This window comes from Ursus maritimus, unplaced genomic scaffold (assembly GCF_017311325.1).
Source record: "Ursus maritimus isolate PB19 unplaced genomic scaffold, ASM1731132v1 scaffold_1, whole genome shotgun sequence".
NCBI classification, from domain to species: Eukaryota; Metazoa; Chordata; class Mammalia; order Carnivora; family Ursidae; genus Ursus; species Ursus maritimus.
The window spans coordinates 65,075,045-65,088,675 of NW_024423343.1; the positions used below are offsets into that span (position 1 = coordinate 65,075,045).

Genomic DNA, 13,631 nt, shown 5'->3' on the forward strand with positions numbered 1-13,631 from the left:
AAAAAAAAAAACCCAAACCAAAACAAAAAAACCCTAATCTTTTTTATTTTATATATTTAAAAAAATCATAGTATAAATGAGTTCACCTCCCACATAGAGTCTTACAGCGACCCTGGAGAGGCAAAGCAGGGATTGACATTTGAGCAGTCTTGCTGTTCAGCAGGAAAGAATAGAGGCTTTAAAAGGTTTCCCAATCTCCATAGCATTCAGCACTAAGTGCCTTTAGAGTTCACAATTTTGCACATACTTTAGGAAAGAAAAAGACTGCAATAATACAAAAATCTGTAGTCCTTTATATTCATACATTGAAATGGTACTTTTTTTTCCCCCAGATTTTCAAAGTGCTTCAACTTCACTGAAGTTAAAATTACTCTGCAGTGGACTAGAGTACATTTATACTAGCAAGTTCTATTCACTTACCTCTTCAAAAACACTGCCTTGCGGTTTAGTATCTATAAGCACTTGAAAAATCAACAGACTGTGTGTGGGCAACATTGTGAATGAAATTTGAAGTGAGATGAACCACAGCTATAATTAATAAACCATAACTTCCAAAAGTGATTAGTAAAATAGCATAGGGATGAATTCATTAAATGTTTGTAGACTTTGTCAATTTAATGGATCCATAAAAATGTCTAACTTCTCAGGATGGTTTTTGCATCAATAATTATATAGTCTGTATTTCAGCTTGGAAAATTATCAAAAATGCTGGTAATGGGGTTTCTATACCTAGTGATTTTTTTAAAGGTCCCCCCCCAAAAAAGGATAGGAATACTATAGAAAATTGATTTATATCAATTAAATTTTATTTTGACCCACAGAAAGTACATCACAGAGTTTTGCTGTATACTTTATATATTAATGTTGTCACAGAGTGGTACATGTTGGCCTTAACTTCTTAATCCTGTCAGCAATTATATTTTACATTCCGCTTTATGTAAATTACCTCCTATGTTCTCTTGGTGTAGGAGAAAAAAGAAAGATCTTGATGTTCTGGAAATGCCATCTATTCCAAACCCTTTTCCTGAGCTATGCTGTTCTCCATTTACATCTGTGTTGTCAGCAGGCCTGTTTCCCAAAGCAAATTCAAGGAAAAAGCAGGTATGCATTTTAAAATTTTCTAATTCAAAAATCTTAGGAGTTCTAAATCCATACAATTTTTTAAGATATTTAGTAATTAATAATATTAACAAAGGAGCGGTATGGCCTATTTTAAATGACTATTGGCTGACAAAGTTTTTGGCCTTTGAGGCCTCAGTTTTCACAGCTGTAAAATGGGAATGTTAAAACTTACCTACCAGGCTTTTGGGATGGGTTAAATGAGAGAATGTATGTAAAGTACAGAGTCTGGGAGCTATTATTATTTACAGGGTAGGTGGGAGAGTTATATGTGATAATAGATTAGTCAGAAATTGGAGGAAGGTATTGGGGTGTGAAAGGGATTGGCTGATTGCTTTAATACCTTCTTTAATTTTCCACATTTTCAACCCAAGCCAACCTCATTTACTAAAGGAAAATAGTATAGTGATTCTGTGGCAAAAGGTAATTGGAATTGAGAACGCAACATGACTTCCTTACCAGTGAATTCCTCCGTTTGGAGGCTTCTGGCTACGGAAGACAGGTGACTTCTTAGTGATGATGAGAAGATGGACTTTACTTTTATGATTTTGCTTTCTTTCTCAGTTTCTAGTTTGAGACTGACTTAGGCAAATTAGATTTCAAGGACCCAGCAACTATGGGGAGATCCATCATGATTATACATTTTGAAAAGAAAAATTAGTGTATCCTAGAATAATCCCATCTCTTCTTAATATATTCTCTCCCAATTTTGAATCAGCAAAACAAAAAGAGGCTTCACTAGGCAAAATGTACCTTGTTCTTGAAGGATAGAAGCAATAAATTTTAACAGTCAGATACTTGCAGTGAGGAGTGGAGAGAAGACAGTTGATCATTTCCCCACATCTGTTGTTCTCTTTCCTTTTTTCTGCACTTTTACCACCTATGATGTGTTCAATAATGTATGTTTATGGTTTTAGGAATGAAGGAAATACCCTAAGGAATAAATAGGTTCTTGATAAAGCAATAATAAAGACAGGAGGGAAGCATTCCATGGTCTGTTGGGTTTTGATAGAAGTCTGGTATAACAAGGCATATATTTATATATATATATATATAATATTTGAGGGGGGCGGTTTGAAGTTTAATTGGTGCATGTGCTTTTTGGAAAAGGACTCGAGAAAGTGGGAGTAAATATTCCCGGAGCAGAGGTATGTTCTCAATTAGAGACTCTGATGGGGGAGGCAAGTCCTTAAGTGGGCGGGACTGTGACTTTGGATGAGGAGATGAACAAGGAGGAGATTCTTGAGAGCTTTATTATCAGGATGAGGTTTAAAGTCAGAACCCAAGCGAAGAACAGCCCTGCTGAAATATCTGGGCCTTTTAAGAGCTTGGCTTTTGGGTCAGGATATAAGATGGGAGTATGGGTGATAGATTTGATTGTGTGTCATGATGGTGGAAAAATTGATGATTGCCTGTGGGATCCAGAATGGGAAAAGGAAATGTCTGATGATGACATAATAGTCACCTGGGGAATTTAATAGATTATTTCCCTATTTATGGACGGCCTGCTGTGTTCCTTGCACTATCCTAGGTTCTGGGGCACTGAGCTAAGCAAAAATCCAATACAAAGGGTGCTTACCATGATGGGGCTTTGATTTGGAGTTGGGTTATGACTTAGGAGTTGAACAGAAGAAGAGGAGTAGAAGGGGAGAGGTTCAGGCTTATTCTCACTTTGATTTCTAGAATGTACACTGGGAGAATGCCTGTGTGTGAGAGATGTCAGTGGGGAAAGGTTTGTTCTGAATAGAGAGCAAATATGCTAATAGAGGGAGAATCAAAGAGAGGGTGGCTCTGGGTGCCAGGGTCTAGTCAGGGTGTGCCCTAACGGTGTGTAGTCATCATCCTAGAGTAAGACATCTTGTCTTGGGGAATGATAGCATTTCTTCAGGTCAGGTTTAGCAAATTGGCAAAATGGGAAAAGGGTGATATGTTACTCTTGACTCCAGCTGGTTTCCTGCTCTGGCCTTGTGTCCTATTTCCACAGTGACCTTCTCAGAGAGCAGTACACCCACACAGACAGCAGTGCTGTTTCATGAGCAGAGAGTTCTGGCCCACCTCCTGGAGACCAGTCCCAGAGGGGTGATCCCACCCGGGAAGGGCCCTTCGCGCTGATCTCTTCCTTTGCCCAAGGGTTGAGATCTCTGTGAGGAGAAGGATGTCCCAAAGTTGGGAAAGAGGAAGGTTCCTTTTTACATTCTTTTATGTTTCCCACCTACACTTTGCATTTAGAACAGATCCTTTGTTTTTATTCCTTTATGTATTGCTCAGTTCTTTGGACTGAGTGATGCTTCGGAAACAGCTGACTCTATGTCAGTAATTTCCCAGGCTCAGTATCTTTGTGACACAGATGACCCTTTTTCAAGCTGGTATTTCTGGCCTGATTATCTCTGACCTTCAGTTGAGATGATGTAAATGACTGGATGTGATAGGTTTCTATTGACTATTATTTATGGTTGACACATTACAGGAGCTGATGTCTCTTTTCTTTATATTCTCTCTTCCATTTGTTTTGTTTAACCATTCCAGTCATTTTAGCAATTCTTTTCTCCCTGTAGAAAAAGTGAAGAATTGCGCTTGTTATTTACGAATAATTGACCAGAAAGTTTGAAAGAATCCAGACTAGACATGTTAAATTTCATGTGGCCTTTCAAAACCACAGTCAAAAATCATTTTACAGGCCATAATTTTTCTTTTCTTTCTTTTTTTTTTTTTTACAACTTGAGACACCTACATAATGCATGAGTAGTAAAGTGCACTGAAGCCACAAACAGGATATGCTTTATCTCTGTTGGAAAATAAAATGCCTCAAGTGTATAATACTTACTGTAGGCTTTCAGTATTTTTATTTTAAAATAAGAGCTAGAATAAGATAGAATATGGATTCTTCCTTCTCTCTCCTTCTTGTTATAATCCTGCCCAGATATATTTCCTAGGCATATTTCCTTGTGTTTACCAATAAAGCAGATTTAAAGCAGATTCCTTTAAATATATGGTCCAGAAAAATTACTTGCAATCTAGACTTTATATTAAAAGTGACTTAACTTATGAATTTAGATCTCTCTCTCTTTCTTTTTTTTTTTTTTCTATTTCTGATTGAAATTTACCAGGAAATCATCCCTTAGCACTTACTATTTGAAGAAAGGGAAAGAATAAGAGATCCTTAGCCCTTGCAGAAGAATCAGTGTTTGTCTTGTGTTTGTCTACCCTCAGGTAATTTCTGTGCTGGGACTCAGCTTGTGCTGTAGTTCTGGTTAATTGCTTCCCAGGACTTTGTAGTACAACTTATTCAAAATAAAGTATCTGAAGATTTTAAAGATAAAAAGATACCCATGAAAAACTGTGTTGTGGAGTGTTCGAGCTGGAAAAGAACTTTGAGGTCATCTAGTTGAATGCTGTTTTACAGATTAGTAAACTGAGGCTAAGAAATGCTGTGTGGCTGATGGTGGCACAGTGAGGACCTGGAATCTGCATTTCTTGAGGCTTTGAAGAGTCTTTTTAAGGAAGGTCCAATTTCCACAGAAGTCGAAAACTGTAAGAGTAGCACAAGGAATAAACATGCCAGTGCTGTTAGTTATAACTGCTCATAATACCAGAGCAGGGGTAATGGTACCGTTAGTTAATACTCATTTAAGGACGTAGATTCTTTTTTTTTTTCCTTCTTCTTCAACCATAACTATCTCTTTGTGTTTTTATCTTCTAACTTTCTTCTCCACCTTCTCCCTAAAATTGGTATGAACAATTTATCAAATAATTGACTTATCACCAAATAGGATTTACTAGTATTACTAATAACCAGCTTTTGTGTGTAGTTTACAGTCCACAGTTAGAATACCAAGAAGTTGTCTGTTATCCACATTTTATGAGTTTTTTGAAAAGTGCAAAAACCAGAAATGATTTGCTTGTACTCTTAAAATTTAAATAAAGGGAGATCAAAAGACTATCATGTCTGACTGTGCTTTGCCCCTTACCACACTGTTTCCGATCTATTCTGTATTGAATTCAGCCTTTTTGTACATCTCAGAAAAACAAAATATCTTTCAAATAATTAGGAAATTAGTTTTCATATGCTCTGCCTTTGATTTATTTTTTCTCTCACATATCAGGAACTATCAAAAGACAAGTTCATCTCTCCCCAGATTAATGGGCCTCTGATGTCATTCCTTTGTGATGCTAGTAATTAACCCAATTTGCATAGTCCTGTAGGAATCTTGCATGGCTGTTACATTAACCAAACTGTCCTATACTCATTTCTCCAATATTCACAGGAGTAGAAAGCAATAAATTATAGTCTCGTGTTCCCATTTTCCAGATTCAGCAATTAGCAAGATTTTGCTTCATTTGCTTCATCTATTCCTTTTTGAAATTTTTTTTGTCTTTGTTGAAGTATTTTAAAATGAATCCTAAACATCCTCTCATTGCATCCCTACTAGTTTTGTATGCACCCTGAATAATATATTGTCTCCTATAACTAAAATGTCGGTATCGTCTATAACAAAAATAACAATAATTTCTTGGTATCATAATCAGGTTGTCTCAATTGGAATGATACATGAAATCCTCAATTTATAAACTGGTTATATTTCAAAAGTCCTTAAATTAGCTCTTTGGAAATTTAAATTCATTTTCAGATGGAAACAGCATCATAAGTTGCATTTAGGTTCCCCCAGGCCATTTTACAAATTCCCATTTAATGTGAAATGAAATGCAAATATCTTATATATGCAGAAAAAAATAAATAGAAACAATACTTGCTCCTATTAGGGTTTCAAACAAATATGTCTTTCCAACAGCAATTTGCTACTTCTGAATGTTGGCACTTGATGAATATCATTTTTCTTAGGAGGAATTTGAAAGTACGCAGATCTTTGTAGCAGTATTGAAGCGGGCATTAGAGGAGGACTCTTAAAGGGTAGTCACTGGACCACCTTTCTCAGAATCAGCAGGAATGCTTGTTAAAAATGTTGATACTCAGACCTCTTGTAAAGCCCACTGAATGACAGTGTCCTGGTGAAGGGCATAGGAATTAGACTAATTTTTTTTCTCTTTGACTTCTGTGGAAAATCAGGGGTATTCCTATTCCCTGTCACTTTTAGACTCTGGGGCAGTCTGACCTTTCAAAATTGTGCACAATATCATTTAGTTGAGAAAAGGTAGGAATATTACGAATGGACTTTAGTTGGTATTTTATCCAGGTATTGATTGTTTGGAAGAAACAGAGCCTCACATGAACTAGTCTGAAAGGTTATGCTATAGTCCCCGAAGGCCAAAAGTCCACTGATCTCATGAGAGATTGGAATCGGGGAGTAGAAAGTTAGCCAAGATCAAGGCAGCCACTTTCTCCATTCTTCTACAAGCACAGCACATAATCTCTGCTTCTCCTTCTATGTCCAATTTATTCTCACATTTGTCTTCAGTCTTGCTTGTCCTGATTGCATGTCAGTGCACCTGGCCCCTGATGGCCACCCCATTAGAGTAAATCTTTCCTCCTGTTCGTGGTTCAGCACTTGGTAAGTGACTGGAGTCTACATCTGGAGAGAGCTTTTGGCTCGGTCTGTCCAGCTCTTATTGAGTCAGCTGTAACCAAAGGAGCTCAAGGGCCTGGACCACTGCTCAGCCAAGTTTGTGAGAACACATTCTGTGAGCAGGAAGTTCAGCTTCAACAGATATGGTGTATGAAGGTGGGGAAGATACAATGGATGACTAGTGCCCCAGGAAAAAAAGATCTCGAACAAACAACAGTGGACACAAAATCAAAGCCTTTTTATATACCTATGATATATGGTGATCTACCAGTTAGTTTAGCTGACTGGCCTAGACAGTTCATAGTGTCTACTTCCTTTGCTTGAATTCACTTAATTCAATTGAAGCATATTTACCTGACAGTGGCTTCAGTTCATGCCACCCTTCAGTGATGGTTCTCTTTCTTGGCCATTGTCTTGAACTTGCATCTTAGTGATGTCCCTTAGCCTCTGCTGACAGGAGCTACCAACTCAGGATTCTCCCTACTGCATGCTGGTTACTTTCATTTGTAACAGAAGACAGCTGTCTCTTCCTATTTTAAAACTTAAATCTCCCAGCAGATCTGCTTGTCAAGGTTTTATTTCCAGTTTGAAGGTTGCCTCTAATTCTTGGTTAATTTGCAGGGTACATTTGCAATCCAACCTTTATCTGCAATATGGGTTTTATTTTTCACTGCTCCTAAAAGCTCAGCCTCTGGTTTGTTTTTCCCTAGGGGCATATATTATGTTCTTTCAACAGAAGGAAAATTGGAGCCATTCATGGTTCAATATAAATGTGGATCTTAATTAATATAGAAAAGCTTTCTGCAGTCTTGTGGATGTTGCTTTTAAACATGTTAGCTTATATAGAATAGTAAGAAATTCCATTGTGTAAGGATACACGGATGTGTATTTGAGCGGGGATAGGCAGACTTGGGCATTGTCCTTTTGGCACTCTAGATAAGGGATAGCTCAATGGAGAACCTAGGAAATGGCCATAAGTCTTTGCCAAGGCACGGGAGCAGAAGAGAGCCTTTCAAAATCAATTTAGGAGAGAAATGGGAAAGCTGATAGAGGGAGAGCATTCTTTACTTCTTGTCCTTCCCTTTGGTTCCACTCATTTAGCATTTTTCAAAGCTACAGAGAAAATAAACACAGGAGGATTAATATTCTTTTTTTTTTAAGGTTTTATTTTTAAGTAATTTCTACACCTATTATGGGGCTCGAACTCACAACCCCATGATCAAGAGTCTCATGCTCTACCAACTGAGCCAGCCAGGTGCCCCAGGAGGATTTATATTCTTAACTAGTTCCTCAATTCCAAAAGATCATTTATAAGAGGACTGTTTATTCACATACCTTCATCCATAGATGAAATGTTACATGTGGTGGTTATGTTGTTAGGGAGCCAATAAAAGTTTTTAAATCTATAATAGTTCCAAAGAATGGTACATTTACAACATCCTGGGCACCATGTTTAATATTGTTTCTATGGAAAGATAGGAGTCAGTATGATGCGATTCAAAATACTGGACTGGAAATCTGCAAACCTAGTTTTTAATAATATCTTGCTGCTGCTGAGTGATGTGATATGAGCCTTTTGCCCACACTTTCTAGGCCCTGAGAGTGCTACAATTTTATTCTATTCGTAGAGTGAGTGATTCTGGTGGGTTTTGAAGTACTAATGACTCCATCTAGTAGGTACAGAACTTTTAGGAGGCTTGTTTGGTCCCACTGGCCTCAGAATTTTCCTCTTAGCCTTTGTTCAGATCTTCCTACGTGTTCACCATCCCTCCTGTGATAAAGGGTACATTTGGGTGTCATAGGACAAGGAGCACAGTAGCCACCTTTATGGTGATGATAGGGGCAGGAGGGGCTAGTTAAACTAGAAATTGCATGTCAAAGTCAAGGTCCAAATAGTAGAGAGTCAGAAAAGGTGTCACATCTGAGATGGGCCATGTTAGGTGGTGAAATTCTATTTAATCTTGGAAATAAGGAGGTGACATAAGATGTGAAACATTTGAGGCTGGCATAGGTCCAGTGCATTTGGTTCTGCTTGGCTTAAAGGGTTGAGATGGTCATAACCTCTAAGTCCTTCTCCAAATTTCTCTTGCTCTACCCTCTAGTAATCTATTTGGTCGCTCAAGACAGAATCCAAGGAGACCTCTTTCTGATCTTTTGTCAAGTACTGCCACACCTTTCATGGCAATATTCTGGAATCCATAAATGTCTTTCTGTCTTCACTGCTACCATCCCAACTTCAGCCACTACCTTCTCACATTCTAGAGGCATAAAACGGCCTTTGTCTGTGTCAGTCTATTTTGGTCCATTCTCCATACACTTGTTAGAAATGAACTCTTAGAAATGTAGATCACATCATGTCACTGCCTGGTTGAAAACTTTTTGATCAATTAGCATGAAGTTCAACTTTGTACCTTGGCCTGCTAGGATTCTACCTGATTTGACTTTCTGTCTACCTCACAAACCTCTTCTGCATTCTACTTTTTGTTGATTATATTCCAGCCACAGAGGAGGGACAGTCCTACCTGTTTGTGAACTTGGCATCTTTTATTCTACCTCAGAGCCTTTTGACTAGACTACCTACAGTATCCCTCACCCCTCCACACTTGCTTTTTTTTAATCTTATTTTCCCCCAATCCATCACCTTTTCCAGTGCATTTCCTTGGCTGTACTTAACATAATATGAATTGTTGCATTTATCTATTTGGTCTAATTATTTATTGTTTTTCCCTCCAAGTGAAGTATCTTGTGTTCCTTGTTCTTGGGTTCTTTCATGAAAAGAATGAATGAGTAAGTGGATTATTGAAGATAAATAGTTCAAATAAATGTTAATAAATTGTGTTTGACATATTTATTCTAATCATGATTAGTTATCTTCTTCATCAAATTAAAAAAGTATGGGGCGCCTGGGTGGCACAGCGGTTAAGCGCCTGCCTTCGGCTCAGGGCGTGATCTCGGCGTTATGGGATCGAGCCCCACATCAGGCTCTTCAGCTATGAGCCTGCTTCTTCCTCTCCCACTCCCCCTGCTTGTGTTCCCTCTCTCGCTGGCTGTCTCTATCTCTGTCAAATAAATAAATAAAATCTTTAAAAAAAAAAATTAAAAAAGTATTTCTAATTCTATTAACAGTATTTATTAAAAAAATTAAATTATATGCTAAGATCCTGGGCCAATAAGATTTTTAACAGTATATATCTTTTGCTTTTATTACACACTTAGACATTTTGTTCATGTGTAACAAAATCAATGGATATATTTCTGATTTTGTACATTATACTTATTTAATGAGATTATAAATAAAAAGTGTTTGGTGAACTGCTATACTTCCTTCCAGCTTACTGTGTGTATTTTAAAAACCCCACATTAGAAAAAATTAAGTGGAAATATCAGTTGGGTTCATAATACAAATCTCTCAGAGCAAGGAGTGGTAGGTGTTAGCAAATGTTTTCATTATTAACTATTAATATCATTGCGGAACGACTTGGGCCAGTGCTCATGATGTAGAAATGCAGACATATATCCCTTGACTATATAAAACTTTCCAAGGGATGTGCAAACTCACAGGTTTAAGAGAATCGTTTTCGGATCCTCATGTTCCACATGTACTTTTTCCTAAAACTTACCTTTCTGAGAACCCACCTGCGTTCCTAATAACATTCTCAGCTGGTGCATTCCCCTGGGGCATGTAAACCTCCAGGGCGTCACACACAGGGAGAGCTTCCTTTAATGATTAATCAAAGCACCACAAATCAGAAGGGGTTCCTGTCTTTTTACGCGGTAAATGAATTTCTGTTAAGGAGAGACATGATGAGGAATGAGAATTTTGGTTAGTGTTGAAATGCTCTGAATTCAGATATATGATTGCGTGAGGGGACTGACAACAGCTTTCACTTTTTATTTTTCAGTTTTTAATTATTGACTTTAATTTCTCTCTCTCCTGATTCTTGTCAGAGAATATGTAACCTTTGAGGGAAAGTTTCCTAAGAATAAAGTAAATAGCGCATCAGCATGAAATACTGAAATAGTATTTTGTCACGTATTTAAATGTATTTTCTGCTATTTTCAATACTTGGGATAAACCAATAGCTGAAAGAAAATGTGCCTGTGAACACCTGAGGTGCTGTGGGTTCGTGCTGCAGGTGAGGTTCCCTGGGAAGCCGACTTGGAGCACAAGTTTGCCTGCAAGGAGTTTACTGGAGAGAGGTCTTGAAAACTGCCTGTGGGAACGGACAGAGGGAGAAGCTGGGCTTCAGTGCAGCCACAGCAAAGGCCTCAGTAGATCCCATGGGAGCTCTGGAGCTGGGTGGGCCTTACAGATTTGTTCAAAATTGGGGCAAAGGGACTGGGCTCCCCAGGAAGGGCCTGCCCATGGCAGCTCTCTTCAGCTGAGTGCAATGGCAGGAAGGGAGGACTTAGCTCAGAGGGCTTGGTGGCTGGTGCTTGCAGATGGGAGGCTGAGTGCTTCAGCCCTGAAGTGGGCAGGTCTGGAGGGTGCCACAGCATCTAATAGTTAGTAATTCTGATTCTTCTAAATGCCACAGAAATCCTTTCTGAAGCTACAAGATTTTTGAAGATAATTGGATAAACTCGAGGAAATATTTTGTACATGATTTTTTTTTAGATTTTGTGTGTGTTATTCAATATTGTGTTTAAAACTGACTTTGTAAAATCATATCAAATCACATGAAGAATGTATTTTAATAGGCCAATCAATTACCATCCCATTTTATCATAAAATACTTTAATATTTTCCACTTTCTTTTAATAACAAATATACTGGCTATTAGACTAATTTCTTTAGGGTATATACATCATTTGCTTTCATTAAAAACATCAGAAATTTTTATCTTGACGGATAGTGTGTTAATGGAGTTATTTTTAATTTTATACTTGGTTTTTATTTAATTACATCCAAAGGCTGAAAATCGAGGTAGGAATGTAAGCTTACACAATTACCAAAGGAATTCCATGTCCTTCCTACCACTTCATGATACACCTCAGCGCTCTTAGTTCTGTATTATTTTAATTTTGACTGTTTTCACCTATTTCTCTTATAAGATATAATCTGTAATTAATTTTCAGTGTTTTTAAATATATTTTTTTCTCAGAATGCATACCTTTATTTGAATTGAAAAGTAAAGTTGGACCTTATTTGATAGAATATAAGTCTAATTTGGCTGACTGATTCGAGAGTGAGGACTACCTTTTTTAATTATATGGCTGACATTTTCCTTAGATTGAATAAACTAAATTTATAGCTCTAAACTTTTGATGAAAATGTATTTAAAGCTCATTAGAAGACAATGGCATTTTATTTAAAAAATTGGGAAGAAGTCATGCAAAAACCTCACTTGTATGTTGGTTTGGCCAAGGTGTGATAAAATCAACGCTTTACCCCCCAATTTTTCTGTGTATTAGTTTGAACAAACTGCCTTTAAGTGAGAGAGTAACATATCATTAATGGTAAATCCTCATTGATAAACTATCCAGAAATTGAGAAAGTGAATGAATCTGATCAGTAACAAATCTTTTTCAACTCAGATGGTTTCCAATTCATTGTTTTCAGTTATGTTATTAGAGGCCCTAATTGATTTATTGGATGATGGACCATGAAAAATGAATTTTAGCTCAGATGGAATTTGATGATCGACATTGCTTTCTACCAACTCTGCACTCTCTTTTTTTTCTCCCTTACCCAGCTTAATATTTCTCTCTGGTACATATCATCCGGCATATTATATGCTCCCGCATATATGTGTTTATTTTCTGTCTTTTCCCACTGAAACATAAGCCCTGTAACGGCGGGAACTTTGTTTTATAAACTACTCAATCTCCAGCTGATCGAACAATGCCTGACATTTAATAGGCCCTCAATAAATTTTGCTGAATCAAAAAATAAATTAATAAATTAATGAGTGGGGGAGGAGCAGAAGAAGTGGTTATTATTAAGTGAAAGAATGAGGGAATATTTGGGAATGTACTGATATTTTAATATGAAAGATAAAGAGTTTGCAAGAAAACTTAGAAAAGTGAACTTTAGTTTAGTTCCTGGGAGGGGTCCGATATTGTTAGATGTTAGAGATCCAAGTCAGGATAAACGTTTGAGTATTGATTTACCACTATTAGCACGTTCTAAATTTGGATTACCCTTACTCAGAATAAGTTCTGTTCTTTGTCTCTTGGTCCCCTTGTGGGTGTTTTCAGTCTTACCAGCCTGTGTGTGCCAGTTAAAAAGCACGTATACTTTATGGGGCTGAGTCCAATAAAAGCTTTTCAATCAACCCACATTCATAGTGGAAGATTACTTTCATTCTTGGGAAGGGTGACATATGCGTGTGAAGCCCAGTATTCAGATGAAAGGAGTACTTTGGTATTATTTAACTGTGTATTGGCAAGACTTGAGCCAGTATCTAGTTTCTCTTTAGAGACATTTTGCATTATGTTACAGTACTCTTACTGTGCTGTGCCAGGGAAATTAAGATCAGCTGGAACACTCTGTAGGTCATTGGCTTGGAATCTCAGGGCACTGGGAACTTGATGTTTTGTTTTAATGACCTCATTTAGGCTAAACCTGTCTTTGTCCCAAAGGCATAAGAGCCTCTTTACAAAACCATGTCTGCACCTTGGGAAATACATGGGTAAGTTTTAGAGAAAAGTGACTAAATATTTGAAGGCATTGGGTCAACCTCCACGTACAGAGTACTTGATAAGTGATGACTCATTAGTTAAGGAAAACGAAGAGGGCGTATAATTCAAGTCCCTTCAACATCGTTGTAGCCATCAGATTCCATGATGTCTGAAACATACTTTGATGGTTCAAGGGGGTATTTTTAAGAAAGATGAAAGGAAGAAGTGTTTACAGGTCATGTAGCAGTTCATGGGACTTGGGTTCTGGCAGATGCTTTCTACAGAGATTGCCAGAGGATGTCACTTTTGTGGAATGAAGCACCTCCTCCATATTTCTCAAAGTGGGAGTATATGATGTGCGTATAC

At 37.5% G+C, this 13,631-nt stretch overlaps 1 protein-coding gene across 2 annotated transcripts in view; it reads left to right on the forward strand.

The window, feature by feature from the left end:
• The window catches only part of GRB14 (growth factor receptor bound protein 14), a 110,527-nt gene that overhangs the window by 1,772 nt on the left and 95,124 nt on the right, over positions 1–13,631 (forward strand). Inside the window, exon 1 of one of the 2 annotated variants that reach the window (XM_008687492.2) lies at positions 973–1,101. The exons of the other annotated variant lie outside the window; for it this stretch is intronic. Within the exon in view, the coding sequence (XP_008685714.2) occupies positions 1,000–1,101 (102 nt within the window). The 5' untranslated portion in view covers positions 973–999. Of the gene's footprint in view, positions 1–972; positions 1,102–13,631 lie in introns of those variants that run through there. 2 annotated transcript variants of the gene reach the window in all.